The 20,939-nt window shown below is 44.2% G+C and overlaps 1 protein-coding gene across 1 annotated transcript; it reads right to left on the bottom strand.

Moving 5' to 3' along the window:
* Positions 1–10,655: 10,655 nt before the first annotated feature.
* Positions 10,656–13,757, bottom strand: LOC126456396 (ubiquitin-like modifier-activating enzyme 1). Its single transcript, XM_050092150.1, has one exon. The coding sequence runs from the start codon at positions 13,755–13,757 to the stop codon at positions 10,656–10,658; it is 3,102 nt and encodes a 1,033-aa protein (XP_049948107.1).
* Between the last annotated feature and the right edge of the window lie 7,182 nt (positions 13,758–20,939).

Raw genomic sequence — 20,939 nt, forward strand, 5'->3', positions numbered from 1 at the left:
GTGACTTCAATTCAGTTACGTTCGTAATTGGAGCATTGAACACAATATCTTTCAGATAACCTCACAGCCAGAAGCCACACGGGTTAAAATCAGGTGATCTGTATGGCCACACTGTAAGGAAATGACGGCTGATAATCCTAACATTTCCAAAATGCCTCTGCATAGGCCGCTTCGCTGGCTGTGCATATGCAGAGGAGCGCCATATTGTATAAAAACGATCCTTGTCACACATCAACGCTGTTGAAAGGTTGGAGCGACTTTGGTGCGCAAAAGAGTCTCAATGCGTTTACCAGTGACGCTAGAGGTAACAGGGCCCACAGGACTCGTCTCCTCGAAAAGTTACGGCCCTTCCGTAAACGATGTCGTCAACCCGCTCCACGCAGTCACCTTTGCAGAGTGACGTGGTACCTGTTGACGTGCATGTGGACTTTCCGCTACCCATATTCTGAAATTCTACACATTGAAATGCCTTGGAGATGGTAATGGGGCCGACAGACATGGCCGAGTGATTCTAGGCGCTTCAGTCTGGAACCGCGCGACCGCTACGGTCGCAGGTTCGAATCCTGCCTCGGACATGGATGTGTGTGATGTCCTTAGGTTGGTTAGGCTTAAGTAGTTCAAAATTCTTGGGGACTGATGACCTCAGACTTTGAGTCCCATAGTGCTCAGAGCCATTTGAACCATTTTGAAAATTGAAGATAACAGATTTAAGGCACTTAGAAACATGGAAGTTTCCGCATGTGAGAAGATCTCTTAGTATTCTAAACATAATATTTATATTCAAAATGTCACCTTGTCTCACGTTCCACACGTTTTATCAGGCAAATACTGTAGGACGGGCGGGATAAACTGACATCAGGGGCAGGATCCGGACGGCGGGCCGTAGTTTGGAGGCCCCTGGTTTAAGTGGTCGCATTCAGACGTGCAACTCCGCCGCCATTCTGTGGGGTTCACAAGGGGACCGCGGCTACTCGTTATCAACGATTTCGTCCAGACTTGTGGTTATGCAGGGCTTCGCCAGAAATGAAAGTGGCAAAAGTGGCTGTTGCAGATACCCAAGCGTTTAGGGAGAAAAAACAGCATTTTTTACCCTAGTCGAGCATGGTATGAGCGACTTGGATTAGCATAGCTACCAGGCAACGTTTAAAGAGTTGTTGTTGTTGTTGTTGTGGTCTTCAGTCCTGAGACTGGTTTGATGCAGCTCTCCATGCTACTCTATCCTATGCAAGCTTCTTCATCTCCCAGTACCTACTGCAACCTACATCCTTCTGAATCTGCTTAGTGTATTCATCTCTTGGCCTCCCTTTACGATTTTTACCCTCCACGCTGACCTCCAATACTAAATTGGTCATCCCTTGATGCCTCAGAACATGTCCTACCAACCAATACCTTCTTCTACCCAAACTGTGCCACAAACTTCTCTTCTCCCCAATCCTATTCAATACCTCCTCATTAGTCACGTGATCTACCCATCTAATCTTCAGCATTCTTCTGTAGCACCACATTTCGAAAGCTTCTATTCTCTTCTTGTCCAAACAATTTATCGTCCATGTTTCGCTTCCATACATGGCTACACTCCGTACAAATACTTTCAGAAACGACTTCCTCACACTTAAATCTATACTCGATGTTAACAAATTTCTCTTCTTCAGAAACGCTTTCCTTGCCATTGCCAGTCTACATTTTATATCCTCTCTACTTCGACCACCATCAGTTATTTTGCTCCCCAAATAGCAAAACTCCTTTACTACTTTAAGTGTCTCATTTCCTAATCTAATTTCCTCAGCATCACCCGACTTAATTCGACTACATACCAATATCCTCGTTTTGCTTTTGTTGATGTTCATCTTAGATCCACCTTTCAAAACACTGTCCATTCCGTTCAACTGCTCTTCCAAGTCCTTTGCTGTCTCTGACAAAATTACAATGTCATCGGCGAACCTCAAAGTTTTTATATTTTCTCCATGGATTTTAATACCTACTCCGAATTTTTCTTTTGTTTCCTTTACTGCTTGCTCAATATATAGATTGAATAACATAAGGGATAGGCTACAACCCGGTCTCACTCCCTTCCCAACCACTGCTTCCCTTTCAAGCCCCTCGACTCTTATAACTGCCATCTGGTTTCTGTACAAATTGTAAATAGCCTTTCGCTCCCTGTATTTTACCCCTGCCACCTTCAGAATTTGAAAGAGAGTATTCCAGTCAACATTTGCGAAAGCTTTCTCTAAACCTACAAATACTAGAAACGTAGGTTTGCCTTTTCTTAATCTAGCTTCTAAGGTAAGTCGTAGGGTCAGTATTGTCTCACGTGTTCCAATATTTCTACAGAATCCAAACCGATCTTCCTCAAGGTCGGCTTCTATCAGTTTTTCCATTCGTCTGTAAGGAATTCGCGTTAGTATTTTGCAGCTGTGACTTATTAAACTGATAGTTCGGTAATTTTCACATCTGTCAGCACCTGCTTTCCTTGGGATTGGAATTATTATATTCTTCTTGAAGTCTGAGGGTATTTCGCCTGTCTCATATATCTTGCTCACCAGATGGTAGAGTTTTGTCAGGACTGGCTCTCCCAGGGCTAATGGATTGTTGTCTGCTCCTGGGGCCTTGTTTCGACTCAGGTTTTTCAGTGCTCTGTCAAACACTTCACGCAGTATCGTATCTCCCATTTCATCTTCATCTACATCCTCATCCATTTCCATAATGTTGTCCTCAAGAACATCGCCCTTGTATAGACCCTCTATATACTCCTTTCACCTTTCTGCTTTCCCTTCTTTGCTTAGAACTGGGTTTCCATCTGAGCTCTTGATACTCATTGAAGTGGTTCTCTTTTTTCTAACTGTCTCTTTAATTTTCCTGTAAGCAGTATCTATCTTACCCCTAGTGAGACAAGCCTCTACATCCTTACATTTGTCCTCTAGCCATCCCTGCTTAGCCATTTTGCACTTCCTGTCGATCTCATTTTTGAGACGGTTGTATTCCTTTTTGCCTGCTTCATTTACTGCATTTTTATATTTTCTCCTTTCATCAATTAAATTCAATATTTCTTCTGTTACCCAAAGATTTCTAGTAGCCCTCGTCTTTTTGCCTACTTTATCCTCTGCTGCCTTCACTACTTGATCCCTCAAAGCTACCCATTCTTCTTCTACTGTATTTCTTTGCCCCATTCCTGTAAATTGTTCCCTTATGTTCTCCCTTAAACTCTGTACAACCTCTGGTTTACTCAGTTTATCCAGGTCCCATGTCCTTAAATTCCCACCTTTTTATAGTTTCTTCAGTTTTAATCTACAGTTCATAACCAATAGATTGTGTCAGAGTCCACATCTGCCCCTGGAAATGTTTTACAATTTAAAACCTGATTCCTAAATCTCTGTCTTACCATTATATAATCTATCTGAAACCTGTCAGTATCTCCAGGCTTCTTCCATGTATACAATCTTCTTTTATGATTCTTGAACCAAGTGTTAGCTATGATTAAGTTATGCTCTGTGGAAAATTCTACCAGGCGGCTTCCTCTTTCATTTATTACCCGCCATCCATATTCACCTACTACGTTTCCTTCTCTCCCTTTTCCTGCTACCGAATTCCAGTCACCCATGACTATTAAATTTTCATCTCCCTTCACTACCTGAACAATTTTTTTTATTTCATCAAACGTTTCTTCAAATTCTTCGTCATCTGCAGAGCTAGTTGGCATATAAACTTGTACTACTGTAGTAGGCGTGGGCTTCGTGTCTATCTTGGCCACAATAATGCTGTTTGTAGTTACTTACCCGCACTCCTATTTTTTTTATTCATTATTAAACCTACTCCTCCATTACCCCTATTTGATTTTGTATTTATAACCCTGTATTCGCCTCACCAAAAGTCTTGTTCCTCCTGCCACCGAACTTCACTAATTCCCACTATATATAACTTTAACCTATCCATTTCCCTTTTTTAAATTTTCTAACCCACCTGCCCGATTAAGGGATCTGACATTCCACGCTCCGATCCGTAGAATGCCAGTTTTCTTTCTCCTGATAACGACGTCCTCTTGAGTAGTCCCGGCCCGGAGTCCGAATGGGGGACTATTTTACCTCCGGAATATTTTACCCAAGAGGACGCCATCATCATTTATCCATGCAGTAAAGCTGCATGCCCTCGGGAAAAATTACGGCCGTAGTTTCCCCTTGCTTTCAGCCGTTCGCAGTACCAGCACAGCAAGGCCGTTATGGTTAGTGTTACAAGGCCAGATCATTCAATCATCCAGACTGTTGCCCGCGCAACTACTGAAAAAGCTGCTGCCCCTCTTGAGGAACCACACGTTTGTCTGGCCTCTCAACAGATACCCCTCCGTTGTGGTTGCACCTACGGCACGGCTATATCTATCACTGACGCACGCAAGCCTCCCCACCAACGGCAAGGTCCATGGCTCATGGGGGGAAAGAGTACAGAACGGTAATCCGAGTGCCGTGGGATCGAGTCCCTATGCGGAAACTTTCTATATTTTTAGTTTTTACGTTAATTATTCTGCAGGTAAACAGGGATCATGCTCGATATATTGTTAGAGTTCCGCCTTTTGTACAAAAACACTGTTTTTTTCTCTTTACCCAAACATGTTTCGCCATCTCTGTGCCATCGTCATTGGTGCCTAAACTTGTTTGGGTAAAGAGAAATGACAGTGTTTTTGCATAAATGCGGAACATGTACCCTATAATTTATCTGCAGACACGGAAAGAAAGACAAGCGTTGCAGATCTAATAATCAATATATTGAATTTGATGTAGTGGAACTCTTTGTGTGGGAAAACAAACTTTATTTGTTAATTGACTCTTCGGCAGAACGAACAAATACACAATTATACGACGAGATTTTTCAAGATGAAGCGGGACTGGCATCACGCAATGTTAAAGTTATTCGCGCCCCCCCCCCCCCCCTCCCAAATACACTCCACTAGTGCAACACTGCAATGTTCATTTCCATTGTCAGCTAAAGAATTTTGTCAGACTCCCCAAAATTGCTCCTGTCTTATCAGGAAAGAAAAATAAATGATTACCCGAGAATATTGTTCTAAAATACATTCCACTGTACATCACCCGCTATTGTCGCGAATATGTGATGAAATGCTGCATTACGCGTGGTTTGCTGCCAAACTGTGCGAGGAGGCACAACCTTTTATGACCGTAAACCGGATTTGTTTTTCTATAGAAACTAAAACAACCATGTAACTGAAAGAGATGCGGTGTTTATAACGTGTGCAAAATGCCGAGAGAATTAGTGTTTTCCCTGTTTTTATGACGAGTATTACTCCAGCATGCATAAATCACCAACTGTAAAATCATAAACGTTTCTAATTTTATGTACTTAGTCCTCGTCTACGCTTTAAAATTCCTTCCCCAGAAATTTATTTCCAATTCCAAATTTCGCTTTGTCTTTCCTTTCATGAAAAAAAGCAAATACAATATATTGAGCATTATTTCGGTTTATTTGCAGTGTAAGTAAAGTAAAAATGGAAAATAAACAAATAAAAAAGTTTCTACAAACGGACTCGTTCCCAGTATTACCGCTCTGTACTCTTGACGCTGCGCCAACCTCTCGTTGGCAACTACGCAAGCACAAATGCTCATGCCTCGCCTGGCCCCCGCCAAAAATGCTATTTTTTTAAATATACGCTTGGCCATCTGGAACTCCCACCGTTTTTCGCCAACCTCTGCATATACCAAGAATTTGGACGAAATCGGTGCCCTATTGCCAGTGGCAGACCACCGTTATCGGTGGCGAAGAAGTGCCGCTGGGCCACCGCTGGCCGAACATTGCTTCCAATGGAGCCCTTCGCACGGCGTCACCCGATGGCGCTGCTAATCGGCCAAGCAGCGGGTAATGCCGCAGGTCAACAGTCGGCAAGTGAGCTGATGGGACCAAAATGCCGTGTAGGTCACACTATTGACCAAGAGATGAAGTCAATACAGGATATTTCATCTGTGAAGCAGTTTTCGTCAGTCGATTTGAAACATGGTGCGTGGCGTATTTTCAGACAAACGGGTGAAGACTGTAACAAAAATGGTTCAAATGGCTCTGAGCTCTATGGGACTTAACATCTCACTGGCCGGAGTGGCCGAGCGGTTCTAGGCGCTACAGTCTGGAACCGCGCAATCGCTACGGTCGCAGGTTCGAATCCTGCCTCGGGCATGGATGTGTGCAATGTCCTTCGGTTAGTTAGGTTTAAGTAATCCTAAGTTCTAGGGGACTGATGACCTCAGAAGTTAAGTCCCATAGTGCTCAGAGCCATTTGAACCATTTTTGAACTTAACATCTGAGGTCATCAGTCCCCAAGAACTAAGTACTTAAACCTAACTAACCCAAGGACACCACACACATCCATGCCCGAGGAAGGATTCGAACCTGCGACCACAGTGGTTGCGCAGTTCCAGACTGAAGCGCCTAGAACCGCTCGGCCACACTGGCCGGCGAAAACTGGAACATGAGAGGCAGTCATTCCTAAGTTTTCACCGGACTTTGGGGCAAATGTGATTCAAAGAAGAAGATAATTGGTGACTGTCGTAACAACCAATGATCAACAAACTGTACGGATACTACGTTTTCGTTTTATCAAATGATTAAGCTCACAAAATATGCTTAGTTTTAATACAGTTTTTGAGTGAGGCGACCTCATATTATTTTTCAAAGTGCAACGGTAGTTCTCCACCTTCACTCATAAAGTAGTCTGTGAATTTGTCACGACCACTGTTGGGTTGTTTTGGGGAAGGAGACCAAACAGCGAGGTCATCGGTCTCATTGGATTAGGGAAGGGAATCGGCTGTTCCCTTTCAAAGGTACCATCCCGGTATTCGTCTGGAGCGTTTTAGGGAAATCACGGAAAACCTAAATCAGGATGGCTGGACGCGGGATTGAACCGTCGTCCTCTCGAATACGAGTCCAGGGTCTAACCATTTATTTCCAGCTTGTGTTGAGTTTGTTGACATCTCACGTAAAGCTTTAACTACAAGTAGCTATATTGTCACCAGACATGTATCCGCTTCGATCACGTATAAAAGTATACAACACACACTTTGCTTTTACAATATCTCCAGCAAGTTCTGAAGATACATTCAAAGATCGATGAAAAATTCTTCACTCGTTCGTCAAAAAATCCTCGAGACCTTTGTAAATACATCTAAAACTTCCTGTTGTCCTGTTGATGGTCGCCGTACAATGCAAGAAAGTCTTTAGCTATTCTCTCTTCTAGAAATGGATGCGCCCAGAAATTCCTTTTAAAGTTCCTCATTTTGGTTTCCTTACTGGCTTCGTAGGCAGCCTGCTCATCAGAACCCAGCAGCACAGCAGTCGACTGAGACAGCGACCTCACGACAGCTGCGCAGCATGACACAGCCCCTCTTCTCGAGGCGTCGCGGAAAGCCAGCCTTTTAGACTCCTTGGTCTGGTCAAGGAAGGGTGGAAGGAAGACTGGTTATAACCTTCCGTCTACACGGAGGTTCACTAGAGGCGGAGATGCGAAAGGAAATCGGCCGTACCCTTTCAAAGGAACCACACCGCCATTCGCCTGGAGCGATGTAGGGAAATCACTTAAAAGCTAAATCCGGTTAACCATGACAGCAGACTTAAAACCTAAATCTGTATGGTCGGACGCGGGTTTGAACCGTCGTCCTCCCGATGCGTGTCCAATGTGCTAACCATTGCACCACCTCGTTCGGTGGTCTCGTCAAGATCGTATGGACTCCAGAAACGCTATCCTGTAGTAGTGTCAGTGAGGGTAGATCCCTGACAGCTGGTAGCACTGTTTCCAGCTTTCAACTCGAAGTGCAAACAGCTCCAGGTGAAATCTACTGTCGTCTACAGAGTTGTAACGACTCAGGCGTTGTCATAGAAAAGTATAAAAAATTGCGCTATGTGATTGGTTGCGGAAGACGGGTCGAGCAGCCGCATCAAGCCCATTGCAGTCGTCAGGGATGTTCTCTCGCTAAAACCGCTTAACAGGCATTTATCTACTATTACCAAATACCTGTTGACAACAGTACAGCTACAAACTTTACATACTGAAAAAAATTAGCTGTAGTTTCTACCTTTCTAATTGTAACGTTTCGGTATTAATTTCTTTCCCTGCACATTAAAAGGAAAGATACACAGAAGTAAATAATAATAAATATTACTCATGTTCATCTTGAATATTCTCACATATACCTCAGATGTACTTAGTACTAATTAAACAAGGGATGTAAAATGTGAATGTCGTGTGGCTAGGGCTTCCCGTCGGGTAGGCCGTTCGCCGGCTGCAGGTCTTTCGAGTTGACGCCACTTCGGCGACCTGCGCGTCGATGGGGATGAAATGATGATGATTGGGACAACACAACTCCCAGTCCCTGAGGGGAGAAAATCTCCGACGCAGCCGGGAATCGAACCCGTGCCCTTAGAGTTGACATTCTGCCGCGCTGACCACTCAGCTACCGGGGGCGGACCAAGAAAAAAAAGGGATCAAAACGCTAGTTGGTAGCTAATTGTTTTGTAAGTGGGTAAGTTTGATTAGAACGTAGTATAATGGTGATAATTGGGGAATTAGACGAAAAAAGTTTTAATTAACTTCGTCATTGCGTAAAATTACACATTTGAAGTTCGCCCGCATCTCGTGGTCGTGCGGTAGCGTTCTCGCTTCCCACGCCCGCGTTCCCGGGTTCGATTCCCGGCGGGGTCAGGGATTTTCTCTGCCTCGTGATGGCTGGGTGTTGTGTGCTGTCCTTAGGTTAGTTAGGTTTAAGTAGTTCTAAGTTCTAGGGGACTTATGACCACAGCAGTTGAGTCCCATATTGCTCAGAGCCATTTGAACCAGCCATTTGAAGTTCACTTGGTTATTTTTGTTACACTGTATTAGGCCATGATCTAATGCATGTTTCTGTGCCTAACGTTTCGCCTTTTAATGCTGGAGACATCACCACGCTATAAAGCTCAATAGTAGTTACAAACTTCAGAAAGACGAACTGTTTCTGTGTATCCACCAACGATGGGCATGTGACGTCATCAGGTCGCTTTCTACGATCTCAGAGTGGCCCCTACGTGTGTAACTAACGCCCACAACTCGTCTAATTTAAATATTTCTTCTCTTCTGATCTGCTACTGCAGATTTATCCTTGTTGCCCAGACGACACTTGCTCTTGTGTTCATACACTGAGACTAGGGAAACACCAAATTCGTTTCTCCGACACTACGGTTTGTCAAGGTCCAATCAACACTATGCTAGAATATACAGAAGCACAATCTTAATAGAGAAGAATAAGAACTGAAATTAGAGAATTAGTGGGCCTTAGTGCAAAATAAAGCAAACATCGCCAACTGTTTCGCACTATAATCTCCAGAGCACACGTCGGCGTAACTCTGCGATTATGAAGCTGTCTGATGACGTCACGGTTCGACCGTTACGTGGATGCGTATAAACAGATCACCTTGCTGAGCGTGCTGAAGTTTGAGAGTACTGACCGAGTGCTTCTAGCGTAAGGAGATGGAATGTTAGAACATGAACATGCCTCAGAGGACAGCCTGATACTCACAAAACGAAAATTATCAAGCGTGCAAATACCAGACCTGAAAGCGTGCACTCTATGATCAGATTTAAAGTTATTGAAAAATTACGATTCGCACTAGTTTCAAGACAGCAGACATCAACTTGTGTATTGCAAATACACTAATAACTTCGTCATTTGTACGCATGGTGCACAGATTCCGTAATTCGAAGCGAGTTGATGAAGTGATCGCTAATATCAGACCAGGCATGCAGATGAAATCATTCTTCTTGTGATCTTGGAGAACGGCAGCGTATATCAGAAAGGTATTTTTCAAATGTTAAATGATCATTTTTTTTCGAGGATATTGCATGACGATTGTGTTCTTAATTGTGGTACACTCTATACACTATAAACCCTGTCGATGGTGCACTACCATGGTGAATGTTTTAACAAAACCTCTTAAAGTGAATAACTTGCAACCGCTTGCCAATTTCTTCCGTGATTTTGTTTATGTGAGTGTGAAATACGAGTACATTGTGATCAGCTCACCAATAATGTAGACCGACAAAGATCGAACAGTAGACGAGTTCCACAAGATCTTTCGTGCAATTTTTTTTTTCATTACCAAAAAATCATGAATGTTTTAAGCAATTCATGACTGACAGATTGTTGGTACGTACATTTAAAACAAAACCGAACTCATATTTCTATATATATCATCTTCTCTCGTTTCTTTCCGTTTAATTTCCCTATAAACTCTGACCTTTATCATCGTACGCTATCCGTAAATAAAAAGGAAGACGACGCCAGTCAGAAGCTTCAGAATATTTTAAATCAGATTTTTTGTCGTTTATTTTCCGTATTCTGAACAGGATTACAGTAAATTAATTGAGAAAACGCTAGTTTAACTATAACATCTGCATGTAAACAGTTGTATTTCCATGTTGATCACAATGTGCGCCCTACTTCTTTGAGGTGGCAATATTAAATAGCAAATAAAAACACATCAACTCGTTCTAATTTTATTTGAAAGCGAATAGCAAGACTAACGCCATAAAAGCGTTTGATACTGTATGATAAAAGCGGCCGCGAACAGAAAATGGCAACTTGCCTTTAGAAAATAAAGAACCGATTTTATTCACAATTAAAACAGTGTTAGTATCACTTAAGACATTGATTACAAGGAAGCTGTTGCACCGCAGGTGGCATCTCCGACTTTTGAACCGGTATTTTATCGCCTGGCAGAAGATATCGAATGTAGGGAACATCGACATCGTTCCCCAGCTCATCACTACAACATAACTGAAGAACCAAAGAACGCTTTTTGGAATCCAGATCTTTTTTAGAAACTTCCTTCACCACTTCGGACAGTGGACGACCTAATCTTTCCTGGCATTTGGTCTTGTCCATGAAAAACGAATACACAGTGGACACTCCATACGAAAGCATTGTAACATCCAGATTGTACGTCTCTTTGAAATGGCTGATTAATGCCTCGAGAGTAATTTCTCCATATATGTCAAACCTGTCCCACAGCGTCCACTCGGTGCCCGCTAGGTCCTTTGTTGGAGCAGCTACAGGCTCCGACAACGTGAAGAAAGGCAGGGCAAGATTTATGAAAGAATTTTTGTAATAATCAATCTCCGCAAATTCTTGAACTATCTTATATAATTCCAGGCACAGAAGTCCCGCAACCACGGAAGTTGTTGTGGCTATAGCAGGAGTAATTTTACCTGCGATTAATTTGCTCTTTTGCCGGTCGGCTGCTGCAATTTTGTAGTTCGCCGCCCGAAGATTAGACGCGGCAACAATGAAATCGATGTGTAAATTTGTGTCGTCGTCTTTCTCGAATTTCAGAGGAGTTATGACAATTTGCTGAAATTTTGATTTCGGTGGTAGGTCGTTAATAATATTCTTTATGTCGTCTTCTCCTGAAATGTTGTCTTGTATGTCACCCTGAATTTCATTGATGGGGATCTTAATGTCATTTTTTGGCTGAAATTCTGGTATCTCAACTCCTTTCACAATATTAGTGATAGCTTCGAGGTCTCTGTTTTGTTTTATTCCGTGCACTTCAGCTTTGAGATTTGCAGCTGCAAGTATAAAATTCAAATTGAGCGGATCGCCCGCAGAGAATTCTAAAGGCGTTGGGCAGCGTTTCGCTCCAGTCCAGAAAGGTTCGCCATCGGAGGTAGTTTGGTTGGGCGGGAAAATGTGAAGCAGTTGACGTATCTGATTATTGAACAGCTCCTGCCACAGCCTGCGAGCCCAAGCCACGCAGTCCTCGAAGGTATTAGGATATTCGTCTAAGAGCACCTTCTTCACCGATTTTAATACTTCCACGGGTTGAAATCCTGTCATCGTTTTAATGTTCTGTACGAAATCGCTTTCGGACAAGTACCGAGCTGCTTGCTCCGGCTCTTGACTGAACAAGCCCTCAAATGCGTCCCTAGCCCATATGAGTGTGTGTTCGATGGCGTACGGAAAATTTTTGAGGGTGCACATCGGTATCGTTTTCTCCGGTGGATCTTGAGAAGAGCTGTACGACTCCGTGAGAAACGGAATCACAACTTGCGTGTGACCTTTGGTTCCAAGAGTCCCAGCCTCCAACATCGGTTTCTGATAGAAAACGCACCGCTGATCGAGGTATATACGAGCCGTGACGTTATCTAGCGCAGCGATGACTGCGTCTGTGTCACTGAAGAATTCGTCGTCAAAAACTTCTTCCGTGTCTGAACCTACTTGTAATTCGTAAACACCCATATTTACGTAGGGATTCATGATCTTTATAGCTTTCGCAGCAGTCTGCGACTTGGGTCTCATAACATCCTGAGGCCTGAAAAGAAATTGTCTGTTCAAGTTCGAAACTTCGATATGATCCATATCTGTGACATCAATACGACCTTTCTCGAATGTCCCGACACCCATCATGGCCAGGTTCTTCAGAACTTCGCAGCCGACGGCTCCGGCACCGACGACGAAGCACTTGAACGAGCCTAGGCGTATCTGCACCGAGTGGCCGAAAATGGTAATCTGCCCGTCGTAGCGGCAGTCGATAGGGCACCTGCCGTGTATGCCCACGCGGTCGACATTCTTCGGCAGACATTCCAACGCGTCGAGATAAAGCCACTGGTACAGAGGAGTAAATTTGCCAGAGCACGCTTTCAACGCCTCCTGAGCAGCTATCCCTCCAACTGCCGCGATCAAGGGCTGTACGCTTCCACTGCAAATTTTTGAAAACACCGAGTAGAATTCGCGGTCGGAGTCGCACTGAAGGTTCAAGTCCGTCTGTGTGGTATTTACTATCTCGATGAAAGAGTCCGCGTCGTTTTCGTTCCACGCTTTGGGCGGTTCTCCGCACTGTTCGACGTATTTGTGGAAGGCGACGAATGCCAGATGCAGTTTCATGGGGCGGTCTTCCTTCCCGAAATCCGTCTGTAGGAATTCCGGCGCTCGCATAGCTTCAGCGAGCGGCTTGAAGCTCATCGTTTTCGGAACTTTCACCTGTTTGACGACACCGCCGGAGGTGTACTCCGAGTACTGCGACGTATCGCCGATTCCGAACGTGTAGGGATTTATGTAGCGTATTTTGAGGGGCTCGCAGTTGTTGAGCTCCTCCATCCCGCGGACCTCGGAGAAGGTGACGAAGTCGCCGTCTTGGAGGCCGTGGTGCGTGTCGGCGAGGCAGGTGACGACGCCCTCCTTGGCGCGGGTGATGCTGGCGACGAGCGAGCTGGCCGGCTCCTCGCCGTCGCAGTCGGACACGGTGAAGCGGTCGCCGAAGTCGCAGAAGAGCTGCCCGAAGAGCCCGCGGCAGTCGGCGACTACGAGCGCGGCGCCGGCGGCCCTCGCCAGCTGGGCCACGCGCAGCTGCTCGCGCAGCGGCCGGCCCGCCAGCACGAGCACGCGGAAGCGGCGCACCAGCTCGGCCGTGACGGGGCCCTCGGCGCAGCGCACCGACACGTGCGGGTTGAGCTGGGCGAGGCGCGGCGCGCTCGCCTCGGCGCGGTTCTTGCCCACGTCCTCCTCGGTGAGGAAGAACTGCGAGCCCAGGTCGGACAGGCGGCAGGCGTCGCGGTCGTGCAGCGTCAGCGAGCGCACGCCCGCCAGCGCCAGGTTCTTGGCCACCTCGACGCCCAGGCCCGTCAGACCGGACACGAGCACGTCGGCGCCCGCCAGGCGGCGCATCGCGTCGCGGCCCAGCACGTACAGCTGCCGCGAGTACAGCTGCTCGTCGATCTCGTCCGCTGACGACTCGGCCATGGCGCCTACAAACAATCGGGTGGCCAGTCGTGACTAGAGGAAAGGCAGACTTAGATTAGGAAATTAGTATTAGAAACCTGCAGCGAATAACATCTTGGCCTGCCCAGTGTCAGGGGCACGCCCATTGGGATTAGCTCGATGGGCAAGGCAATAAAGTTGGTTTATATACAGGGTGTTACAAAAAGGTCCGGCCAAACTTTCAGGAAACATTCCTCACACACAAAGAAAGAAAATATGTTATGTGGACGTGCGTCCGGAAACGCTTACTTTCCATGTTAGAGCTCATTTTATTACTTCTCTTCAAATCACATTAATCATGGAATGGAAACACACAGTAGCCGGCCGGTGTGGCCGTGCGGTTCTAGGCGCTTCAGTTTGGAACCGCGTGACCGCTACGGTCGCAGGTTCGAATCCTGCCTCGGGCATGGATGTGTGTCATGTCCTTAGGTTACTTAGGTTTAAGTTGTTCTAAGTTCTAGGGGACTGATGACCACAGATGTTAAGTCCCATAGTGCTCAGAGCTATTTGAACCATTTTGAAACACACAGTAACAGAACGTACCAGCGTGACTTCAAACACTTTGTTACAGGAGATGTTCAAAATGTCCTCCGTTAGCGAGTATACATGCATCCACCCTCCGTCGCATGGAATCCCTGATGCACTGATGCAGCCCTCGAGAATGGCGTATTGTATCGCAGCCGTCCACAGTACGAGCACGAAGAGTCTCTACATTTGGTACCGGGCTTGCGTAGACAAGAGCTTTCAAATTCCCCCATAAATGAAAGTCAAGAGGATTGAGGTCAGGAGAGCGTGGAGGCCATGGAATTGGTCCGCCTCTACCAATCCATCGGTCACCGAATCTGTTGTTGAGAAGCGTACGAACACTTCGACTGAAATGTGCAGGAGCTCCATCGTGCATGAACCACATGTAGTGTCGTACTTGTAAAGGCACATGTTCTAGCAGCACAGGTAGAGTATCCCGTATGAAATCATGATAACGTGCTCCATTGAGCGTAGGTGGACGAAACTAAAATGAGCTCTAACATGGAAATTAAGCGTTTCAGGACACATGTCCACATAACATCTTTTCTTTATTTGTGTGTGAGGAATGTTTCCTGAAAATTTGGCCGTACCTTTTTGTAACACCCTGTATATCTCTGACAGAATTGTGACGCTGCAGGCAGTTAACATTTTATACACTAAATACTAACACTTGTAAGAATTTAGCTGACCGTTGTAATTAGTTATTGCTGTAGCTCACAATCAATTAAATTACAATTAGCTGCAATTGATGTTTAAACAAATTAAGACCCACTAATCACATAAGGAAGTGGGTTATGTTGTATAATTATTATTGTTGTTGAAATAAAGAATTTTTTTAAAAAAAAGCTTGACGCTATCTATATGAAACTTAGAGAGGCATTTCGAGAAAAGAGATGCAGTTCATCATTTCGCAAGATACTAGAGGCATACAGTACCTAACACAACACATTTTTTCTCGGCAAATATCCGTTGAAGAAATATGGAATTTGTTGGGGAACATCGTACAATATTCCCACTTCAGCCCCTGTAGTTTCATGAAGTTCAAATAGGTCGCTCTATACGTAGCCTGAAAATGGCGTCTGTAACAGAGGTGCGTTCCAAGCAGGGAGCTGTCATTGAGTTTCTTTTGGCGGCAACCAGAGTATTGCAGATGTTCATAGGTTTCTGGAAACGTGTAAGAAGGCTGTTTAGGTTTTTATGTTGGTAACGTCACGTAGCGCTCTGTATGACAATCACTGACTGCGCTGTGTGCAGTCTGTGGCTGGTTTGCATTGTTGGAATATTTGCTATTGTAGTGTTGGGCAGTTGGATGTGAACAGCGCGTAGCGTTGCGCAGTTGGAGGTGAGCCGCCAGCAGTGGTGCATGTGGAAAGAGAGAGATGCCATAGTTTTGAGCGAACGATCTGGACGTGTGTCCGTCAGAAAAAGGAAATTTGTTTAATTGGATGTCACAAAATTATATATCATGACTTTTGAACTCTATTAAGATAAATACATTGTTTGTTCTCTATCAAAATCTTTCATTTGCTAACTATGCCTTTCAGTAGTTAATGCCTTCCCGTAGTTACAATCTTTTATTTAGCTGGCAGTAGAGATGGGCAAACTGAAACACGTAACTGTTTCGAAACAAATGAAACAGTACAATGTAATGTTTCGATACGCTGTTTCGAAACAGTGAAACAGTTTGTGTTTTGTAATCTAATAAACCTACACATTTTATCATCTGTCCACATAAACACAAATGAGTTGCGAGGGCGCTAATCATATCCCAGAAAGTATGAAATTATCACTTACGCCTCTTGGCAGTTTCGTATTTCTGCAGAAAATGCGCTGCTTTCGTGTCGTGTGGCTTTCATACTTTTCAATTGGCTGAGGACAGTCATAGCTGAAGACAGAAAGGCCACCACGAACGGCACTGGAGATGGGAGCGAACTGCAGAAACAACGGATATGCTACTGGAATTTCCACATTCCGTTAGTATGGGTAATATACCCATCCTGCTAATTGCCATGCACACAAAGGGAATCATTGAGGATAATAGGCACAGTGACTATAGACTCACAAATAACGCCAAATAATTCGAATAAATAACAAAATATAACAGAAAAAAATTTTGTCTTTCAAGGTGTTTCGAACCGTTACTATAAATTCACCATGCTTCCTAGTCCTTCCCGTTCACCATTACACTATCAGTGATATGGCAAACAGATTGCTTGCAATTATACCTACGTCAGATTTATGTATATGTCTAATAACTGTCACTCTACGCCTTTTTTTATTCAAAATGTTGTAGGCTTACTTACGTTTCTTAATATGATTACTGTACATGAGCAGAGAAGCGTATGTTATCAAAAAGTGTAATTTAACTGAATGATTTTCACATATTTATTATTTTGAATGTGAATAGTATGCGTTGTTTTATTGTTTGTTTAGTGTTTATAAAGCAGATATTACGCCATTTCGGAATATGACAGTCAGCTAGAAACGAAGCTTTATTGTCGGATATCTTGAGCTTCATGCTATTGTTTGTCACAAAGATTTTGACACTCTTGAAAGTGTTTCATGAAGTGGTATGTTAAACGTGTTTCAGTACCTGTGCCGAGCCCGAATCTCGTCCGACACAGAGGGGAATGAAACATCACTGTTTCGATACAATTAGTCCGTTCCAAGCACTGGTGGACTGAAACAGCCTTATTCTGAAACAACGATACAGTTTCTGTGTCTGGCTCGAGACCGAATGTGGCGCAGTTATCCGAGACAGGGGTGGAATGAAACACCACTGTTTCGAAACAGCGAACCGTAGCCGTTCCGAAACACTGAAACAGTTCCACGTATCGATACACTGTATCGAAACATAGAAACAGTGGCCAAGTCTAGCTGGTAGTATTGGCGCTCTCTGTATTGCAATAGTTCGAGTAACGAAGTTTTTGTGAGGTAAGTGATTCATTCTTTTGTAGGGATTATTGAAAGTCAGATTACGTTGCGCTAAAAATATTGTGTGTCAGTTTAGTGTTGATGAGAATAAGTAAAGAGAGAAATGTCTGAGTACGTTCAGTTTGACTCAGCTGTCTCTGTATCAAATAACGTAAAAGGTATACCAGCACAGTAATCTATAATTTTCCTAAGGGGACGTTACAAACGTTATCATAGACCTGATGAAAGCACGATGAGTCGTTGGGAGAGTCGTCTGTCATCATCGCAAGAAGGTCGCGCAAACCTGTCTCGTGTGCCGGCCGGCCGCACACAGCTGTAACTCCTGCAATAACAGAACGTGCGGACACTCTCATTCAGAGTAATAGATGGATGACAATCAAACGCTTCGTTGCTCAATTGGACGTCTCTGCTGCTAGCGCAGACACACTCGACCACCATTTGGGGAATTCAAAGGTGTCTTACCATTGCGGTCCTCGCAGCTTAGGAAGACCGCAAAGAGTAATGAAGGACCATCTGCAGGGAATTGCTTACGCGTTACGAGGCTGATGGTGACAATTTCCTGTCGAACATCGTGACAGGTGATGAAATATACGTTCATCACTTCGAACCGGAAACAAAACAGCAAGTCATAGAGTGGCGCCTCACCACTTCTCTTCCAAAGAAAAAGTTCAAAGCTGCACACTCAGTCGGTGAAGTCATGGCGACGGTCTTCTGGGACTCTCAGATGATTATTCTGTTTGATGTCCTCCTTAATGGTGCAACGATCAATTCTAACCTCAGGGAATTGAAGAATAGAGTTCAGCGTGTTCGTCGCCACAAAAATGCAAACGGACTTCCCCATGACAACGCGAGGCCTCACACAAGTTTGCGCACCTGAGACGAGCTCACGAAACTTCACTGGCCTGTTCTTCCTCATCGACCCCTCGGCCTGGACGTCACACCTTCTGACTTCCACCTGTCAAGCCCAACGAAGGATTCACTGTGCGGGAAGCAGCTTATGAATGATGGTGAGGTTACTGATGCGACAAGCCGTTGGCTTCGAGGTCGACCAGTAGAGTGTTACCATGTGGGCGTACAGACCCTCAGTAAGGTGGCGCAATGCCGCCGTATTGATCGGAGATTATATTGAAAAATAGGGTATTGTAGCCAAAAGAAAGGGGAATAATATGATGTATTAGATTCCTGAATAAAACCGATCTGCTTTCAGAAAAAAATGTGTTGCATTACTTATTGAACGAACTTCGCACGTAACGTAATCTTCATAACCGTAACACAGCACAGGAGAGCATATTCGTTTGTACCAACAGTGTAGGAAGTGGAATGAAATTTTCACTCTGCAGAAGAGTGTGCAATGATATGCAACTTCCCGGCAGATTAAAACTGTGTGCCGGACTGAAACTGAAGCTCGGGACCTTTGCCTTTCGCGGGCAAGTGCTCTACCGACTGAGCTACGCAAGTACTACTCCTGACTCGTCCTCACTGTTTCACTTCCTCCAGTACCTCGTCTCCTACCTTCCAGACCTTACAGAAGCTCTCCTGCGAAGCTTGCAAGATTACCACTCACGGAAAAAAGGATATCACGGAGACACGGCTTAGCCACAGCCTGGGAGATGTTTCCAGAATGTCATTTTTGCTCTGCAGCCGAGTGTGTACTTGTATGCAACTTCTTAGCAGTTTAAAACTGTGTGCCGGACCGAAACTTCAGTTCGGAACCTGTGCTTTTTGCGGGCAGGTGTTGTATTGTACCCAAGCAAGTCTCGTGACTCATCCTCAGCTTTTTGAGGCCAGTGCTTCTCGGTAAATAACACAGTGTGTCCAGGATAGCACGAAGCGCCTCCTTACGGACCACAGCTTGTAGTCCGGCGTAACGGCGAGCTACACTGCGACCTCCGTTTGCACATACACCTATACAGTTTTCCCAAATGATATTGTTTTCCTCCATAAATGAGTCTAGTATTTCGAACAGACTGAAATTTGTTGTCACGTACAGAGTGTCCCAGGAGGAATGATCAATATTCAGGAATATGACAGGAACGATCATTCAAAACAGAACTGTCCTGTAAACATGGGCTCTAAAATGCATAGCTTGAGAGCTATGAGCATTTCCTCATCTTCGTGACAGCACGGGTCCCACAAGGAAAAAATGTCCACTGAAGATGGACTCTAAAGTGCACATCATAAGAGCAATGAGCACATGCTCATCTTCGCTTCAGTGAAATACATTGATTCTGAACAAGCTGCTCATAGCTCTTAACGTATCCATTTTAGAGCCCATGCTTACGAGACAATTTTTCTTGTTTTGGTCCACACTACCTCCTCCCGATATACGGAAAGCAAATAGCTTGCAGTATAGGAGATCTGTTTCACAGTGTCGAAAGTGAAGAAGTGCTTATAGGTCTTACCGTACGCATTCTAGAGGCTACGCTTACTAGACTTTTTTGGTTCGAAAGACATAAATCACATGTAACATATAAGATGTGCATCATTGAGATTGTATCTTCATCCAGCTCAATAGCGAAGTTATCATTATTTTTGAGTTTTTAAACCAGCTGGTCATTAAATAAAAGATACGAACAGGAGAACTGAACTCCAATTATCGTTTGGGTGAAAATGATGGATCACTGCCTGATAACATTTATACAGGCAGTGCTCAGGCTGAAGCAATTAATGTGTACCCAATTGCTAGTGGACTATCTGATCATGATGTACAATTAATGGAAATAAACAGTATGGCACCTTACAAACCGGAAGCAGATTCATACAGTGCAGTGAGGCTTGTTGATGGAAAGAAGATACTATGTTTTAGGAGTACGCTAAAAGAAGTGGAATGGGATTGGGTATATGTAGAAAGAGATGCTAACGTCAGATTCAGTTCATTCTGTAGTAAGTTTGTGTCAGTATTTGAAAGTTGCTTTCCTAAAACATTGTCACAAAGATCCATTAAAAAAAAAAGAAGAAGAAAACAAGTACACCATGGATAACCGAAGGAATTAAAATGCGCCGCGCGGGATTAGCCGAGCAGTCATGGGCGCTGCAGTCATGGACTGTGCAGCTGGTCCCGGCGGAGGTTCAAGTCCTCCCTCGGGCATGGGTGTGTGTGTTTTTCCTTAGGATAATTTAGGTTAAGTAGTGTGTAAGCTTAGGGACTGATGACCTTAGCAGTTAAGTCCCATAAGATTTCACACGTATTTAAAATTAAAATGCCAGATAAGAGGAAGAGGGAAGAATAGAGAAAGTCAAGATCCGACATTACTTGCATACTATAAAAAATTGCGGTATTTTATGGAAAGTCCGGAAGTATGCATGTGCGATCAGAAATAAATAATGCAGATAATGAGATTAAAACTACATGGGACATTCTCAAACAGGAAACAGGAAAGCCAGTCACTGTACAGGATTCTATAACAATTAAAGTAAATGGCAATGTTACGATTGATAAGTCAAAAGTTGCAAGTTATTTTTAGCAATCACTTTCTAAATGTAGCAGCAAATAGCGGATTAAATGGTTCAGTGGAAAAACTGCAAAACTTTAAGCAACTAGAAGTACCACCAACATCCTTCACTGAAATTAATAACTTAATAAAAATTCGAAAAAACAAAAGCTCTTGTGTTGTTGATGATATTTCAAACATAATTCTGAAAACTTGATCCAACTTAGTAAGTAATGTCCTTAGTGATATAAGCAATGCAGCCCTGGTACAGGGA

The sequence above is a fragment of the Schistocerca serialis genome, chromosome 2 (genome assembly GCF_023864345.2).
Source record: "Schistocerca serialis cubense isolate TAMUIC-IGC-003099 chromosome 2, iqSchSeri2.2, whole genome shotgun sequence".
Taxonomy (NCBI): domain Eukaryota; kingdom Metazoa; phylum Arthropoda; class Insecta; order Orthoptera; family Acrididae; genus Schistocerca; species Schistocerca serialis.

What these genes read in the sequence shown, in the direction of transcription:
- LOC126456396 (XM_050092150.1), bottom strand. Translation starts at nt 13,757, where the DNA reads ATGGCCGAGTCGTCAGCGGACGAGATCGACGAGCAGCTGTACTCGCGG.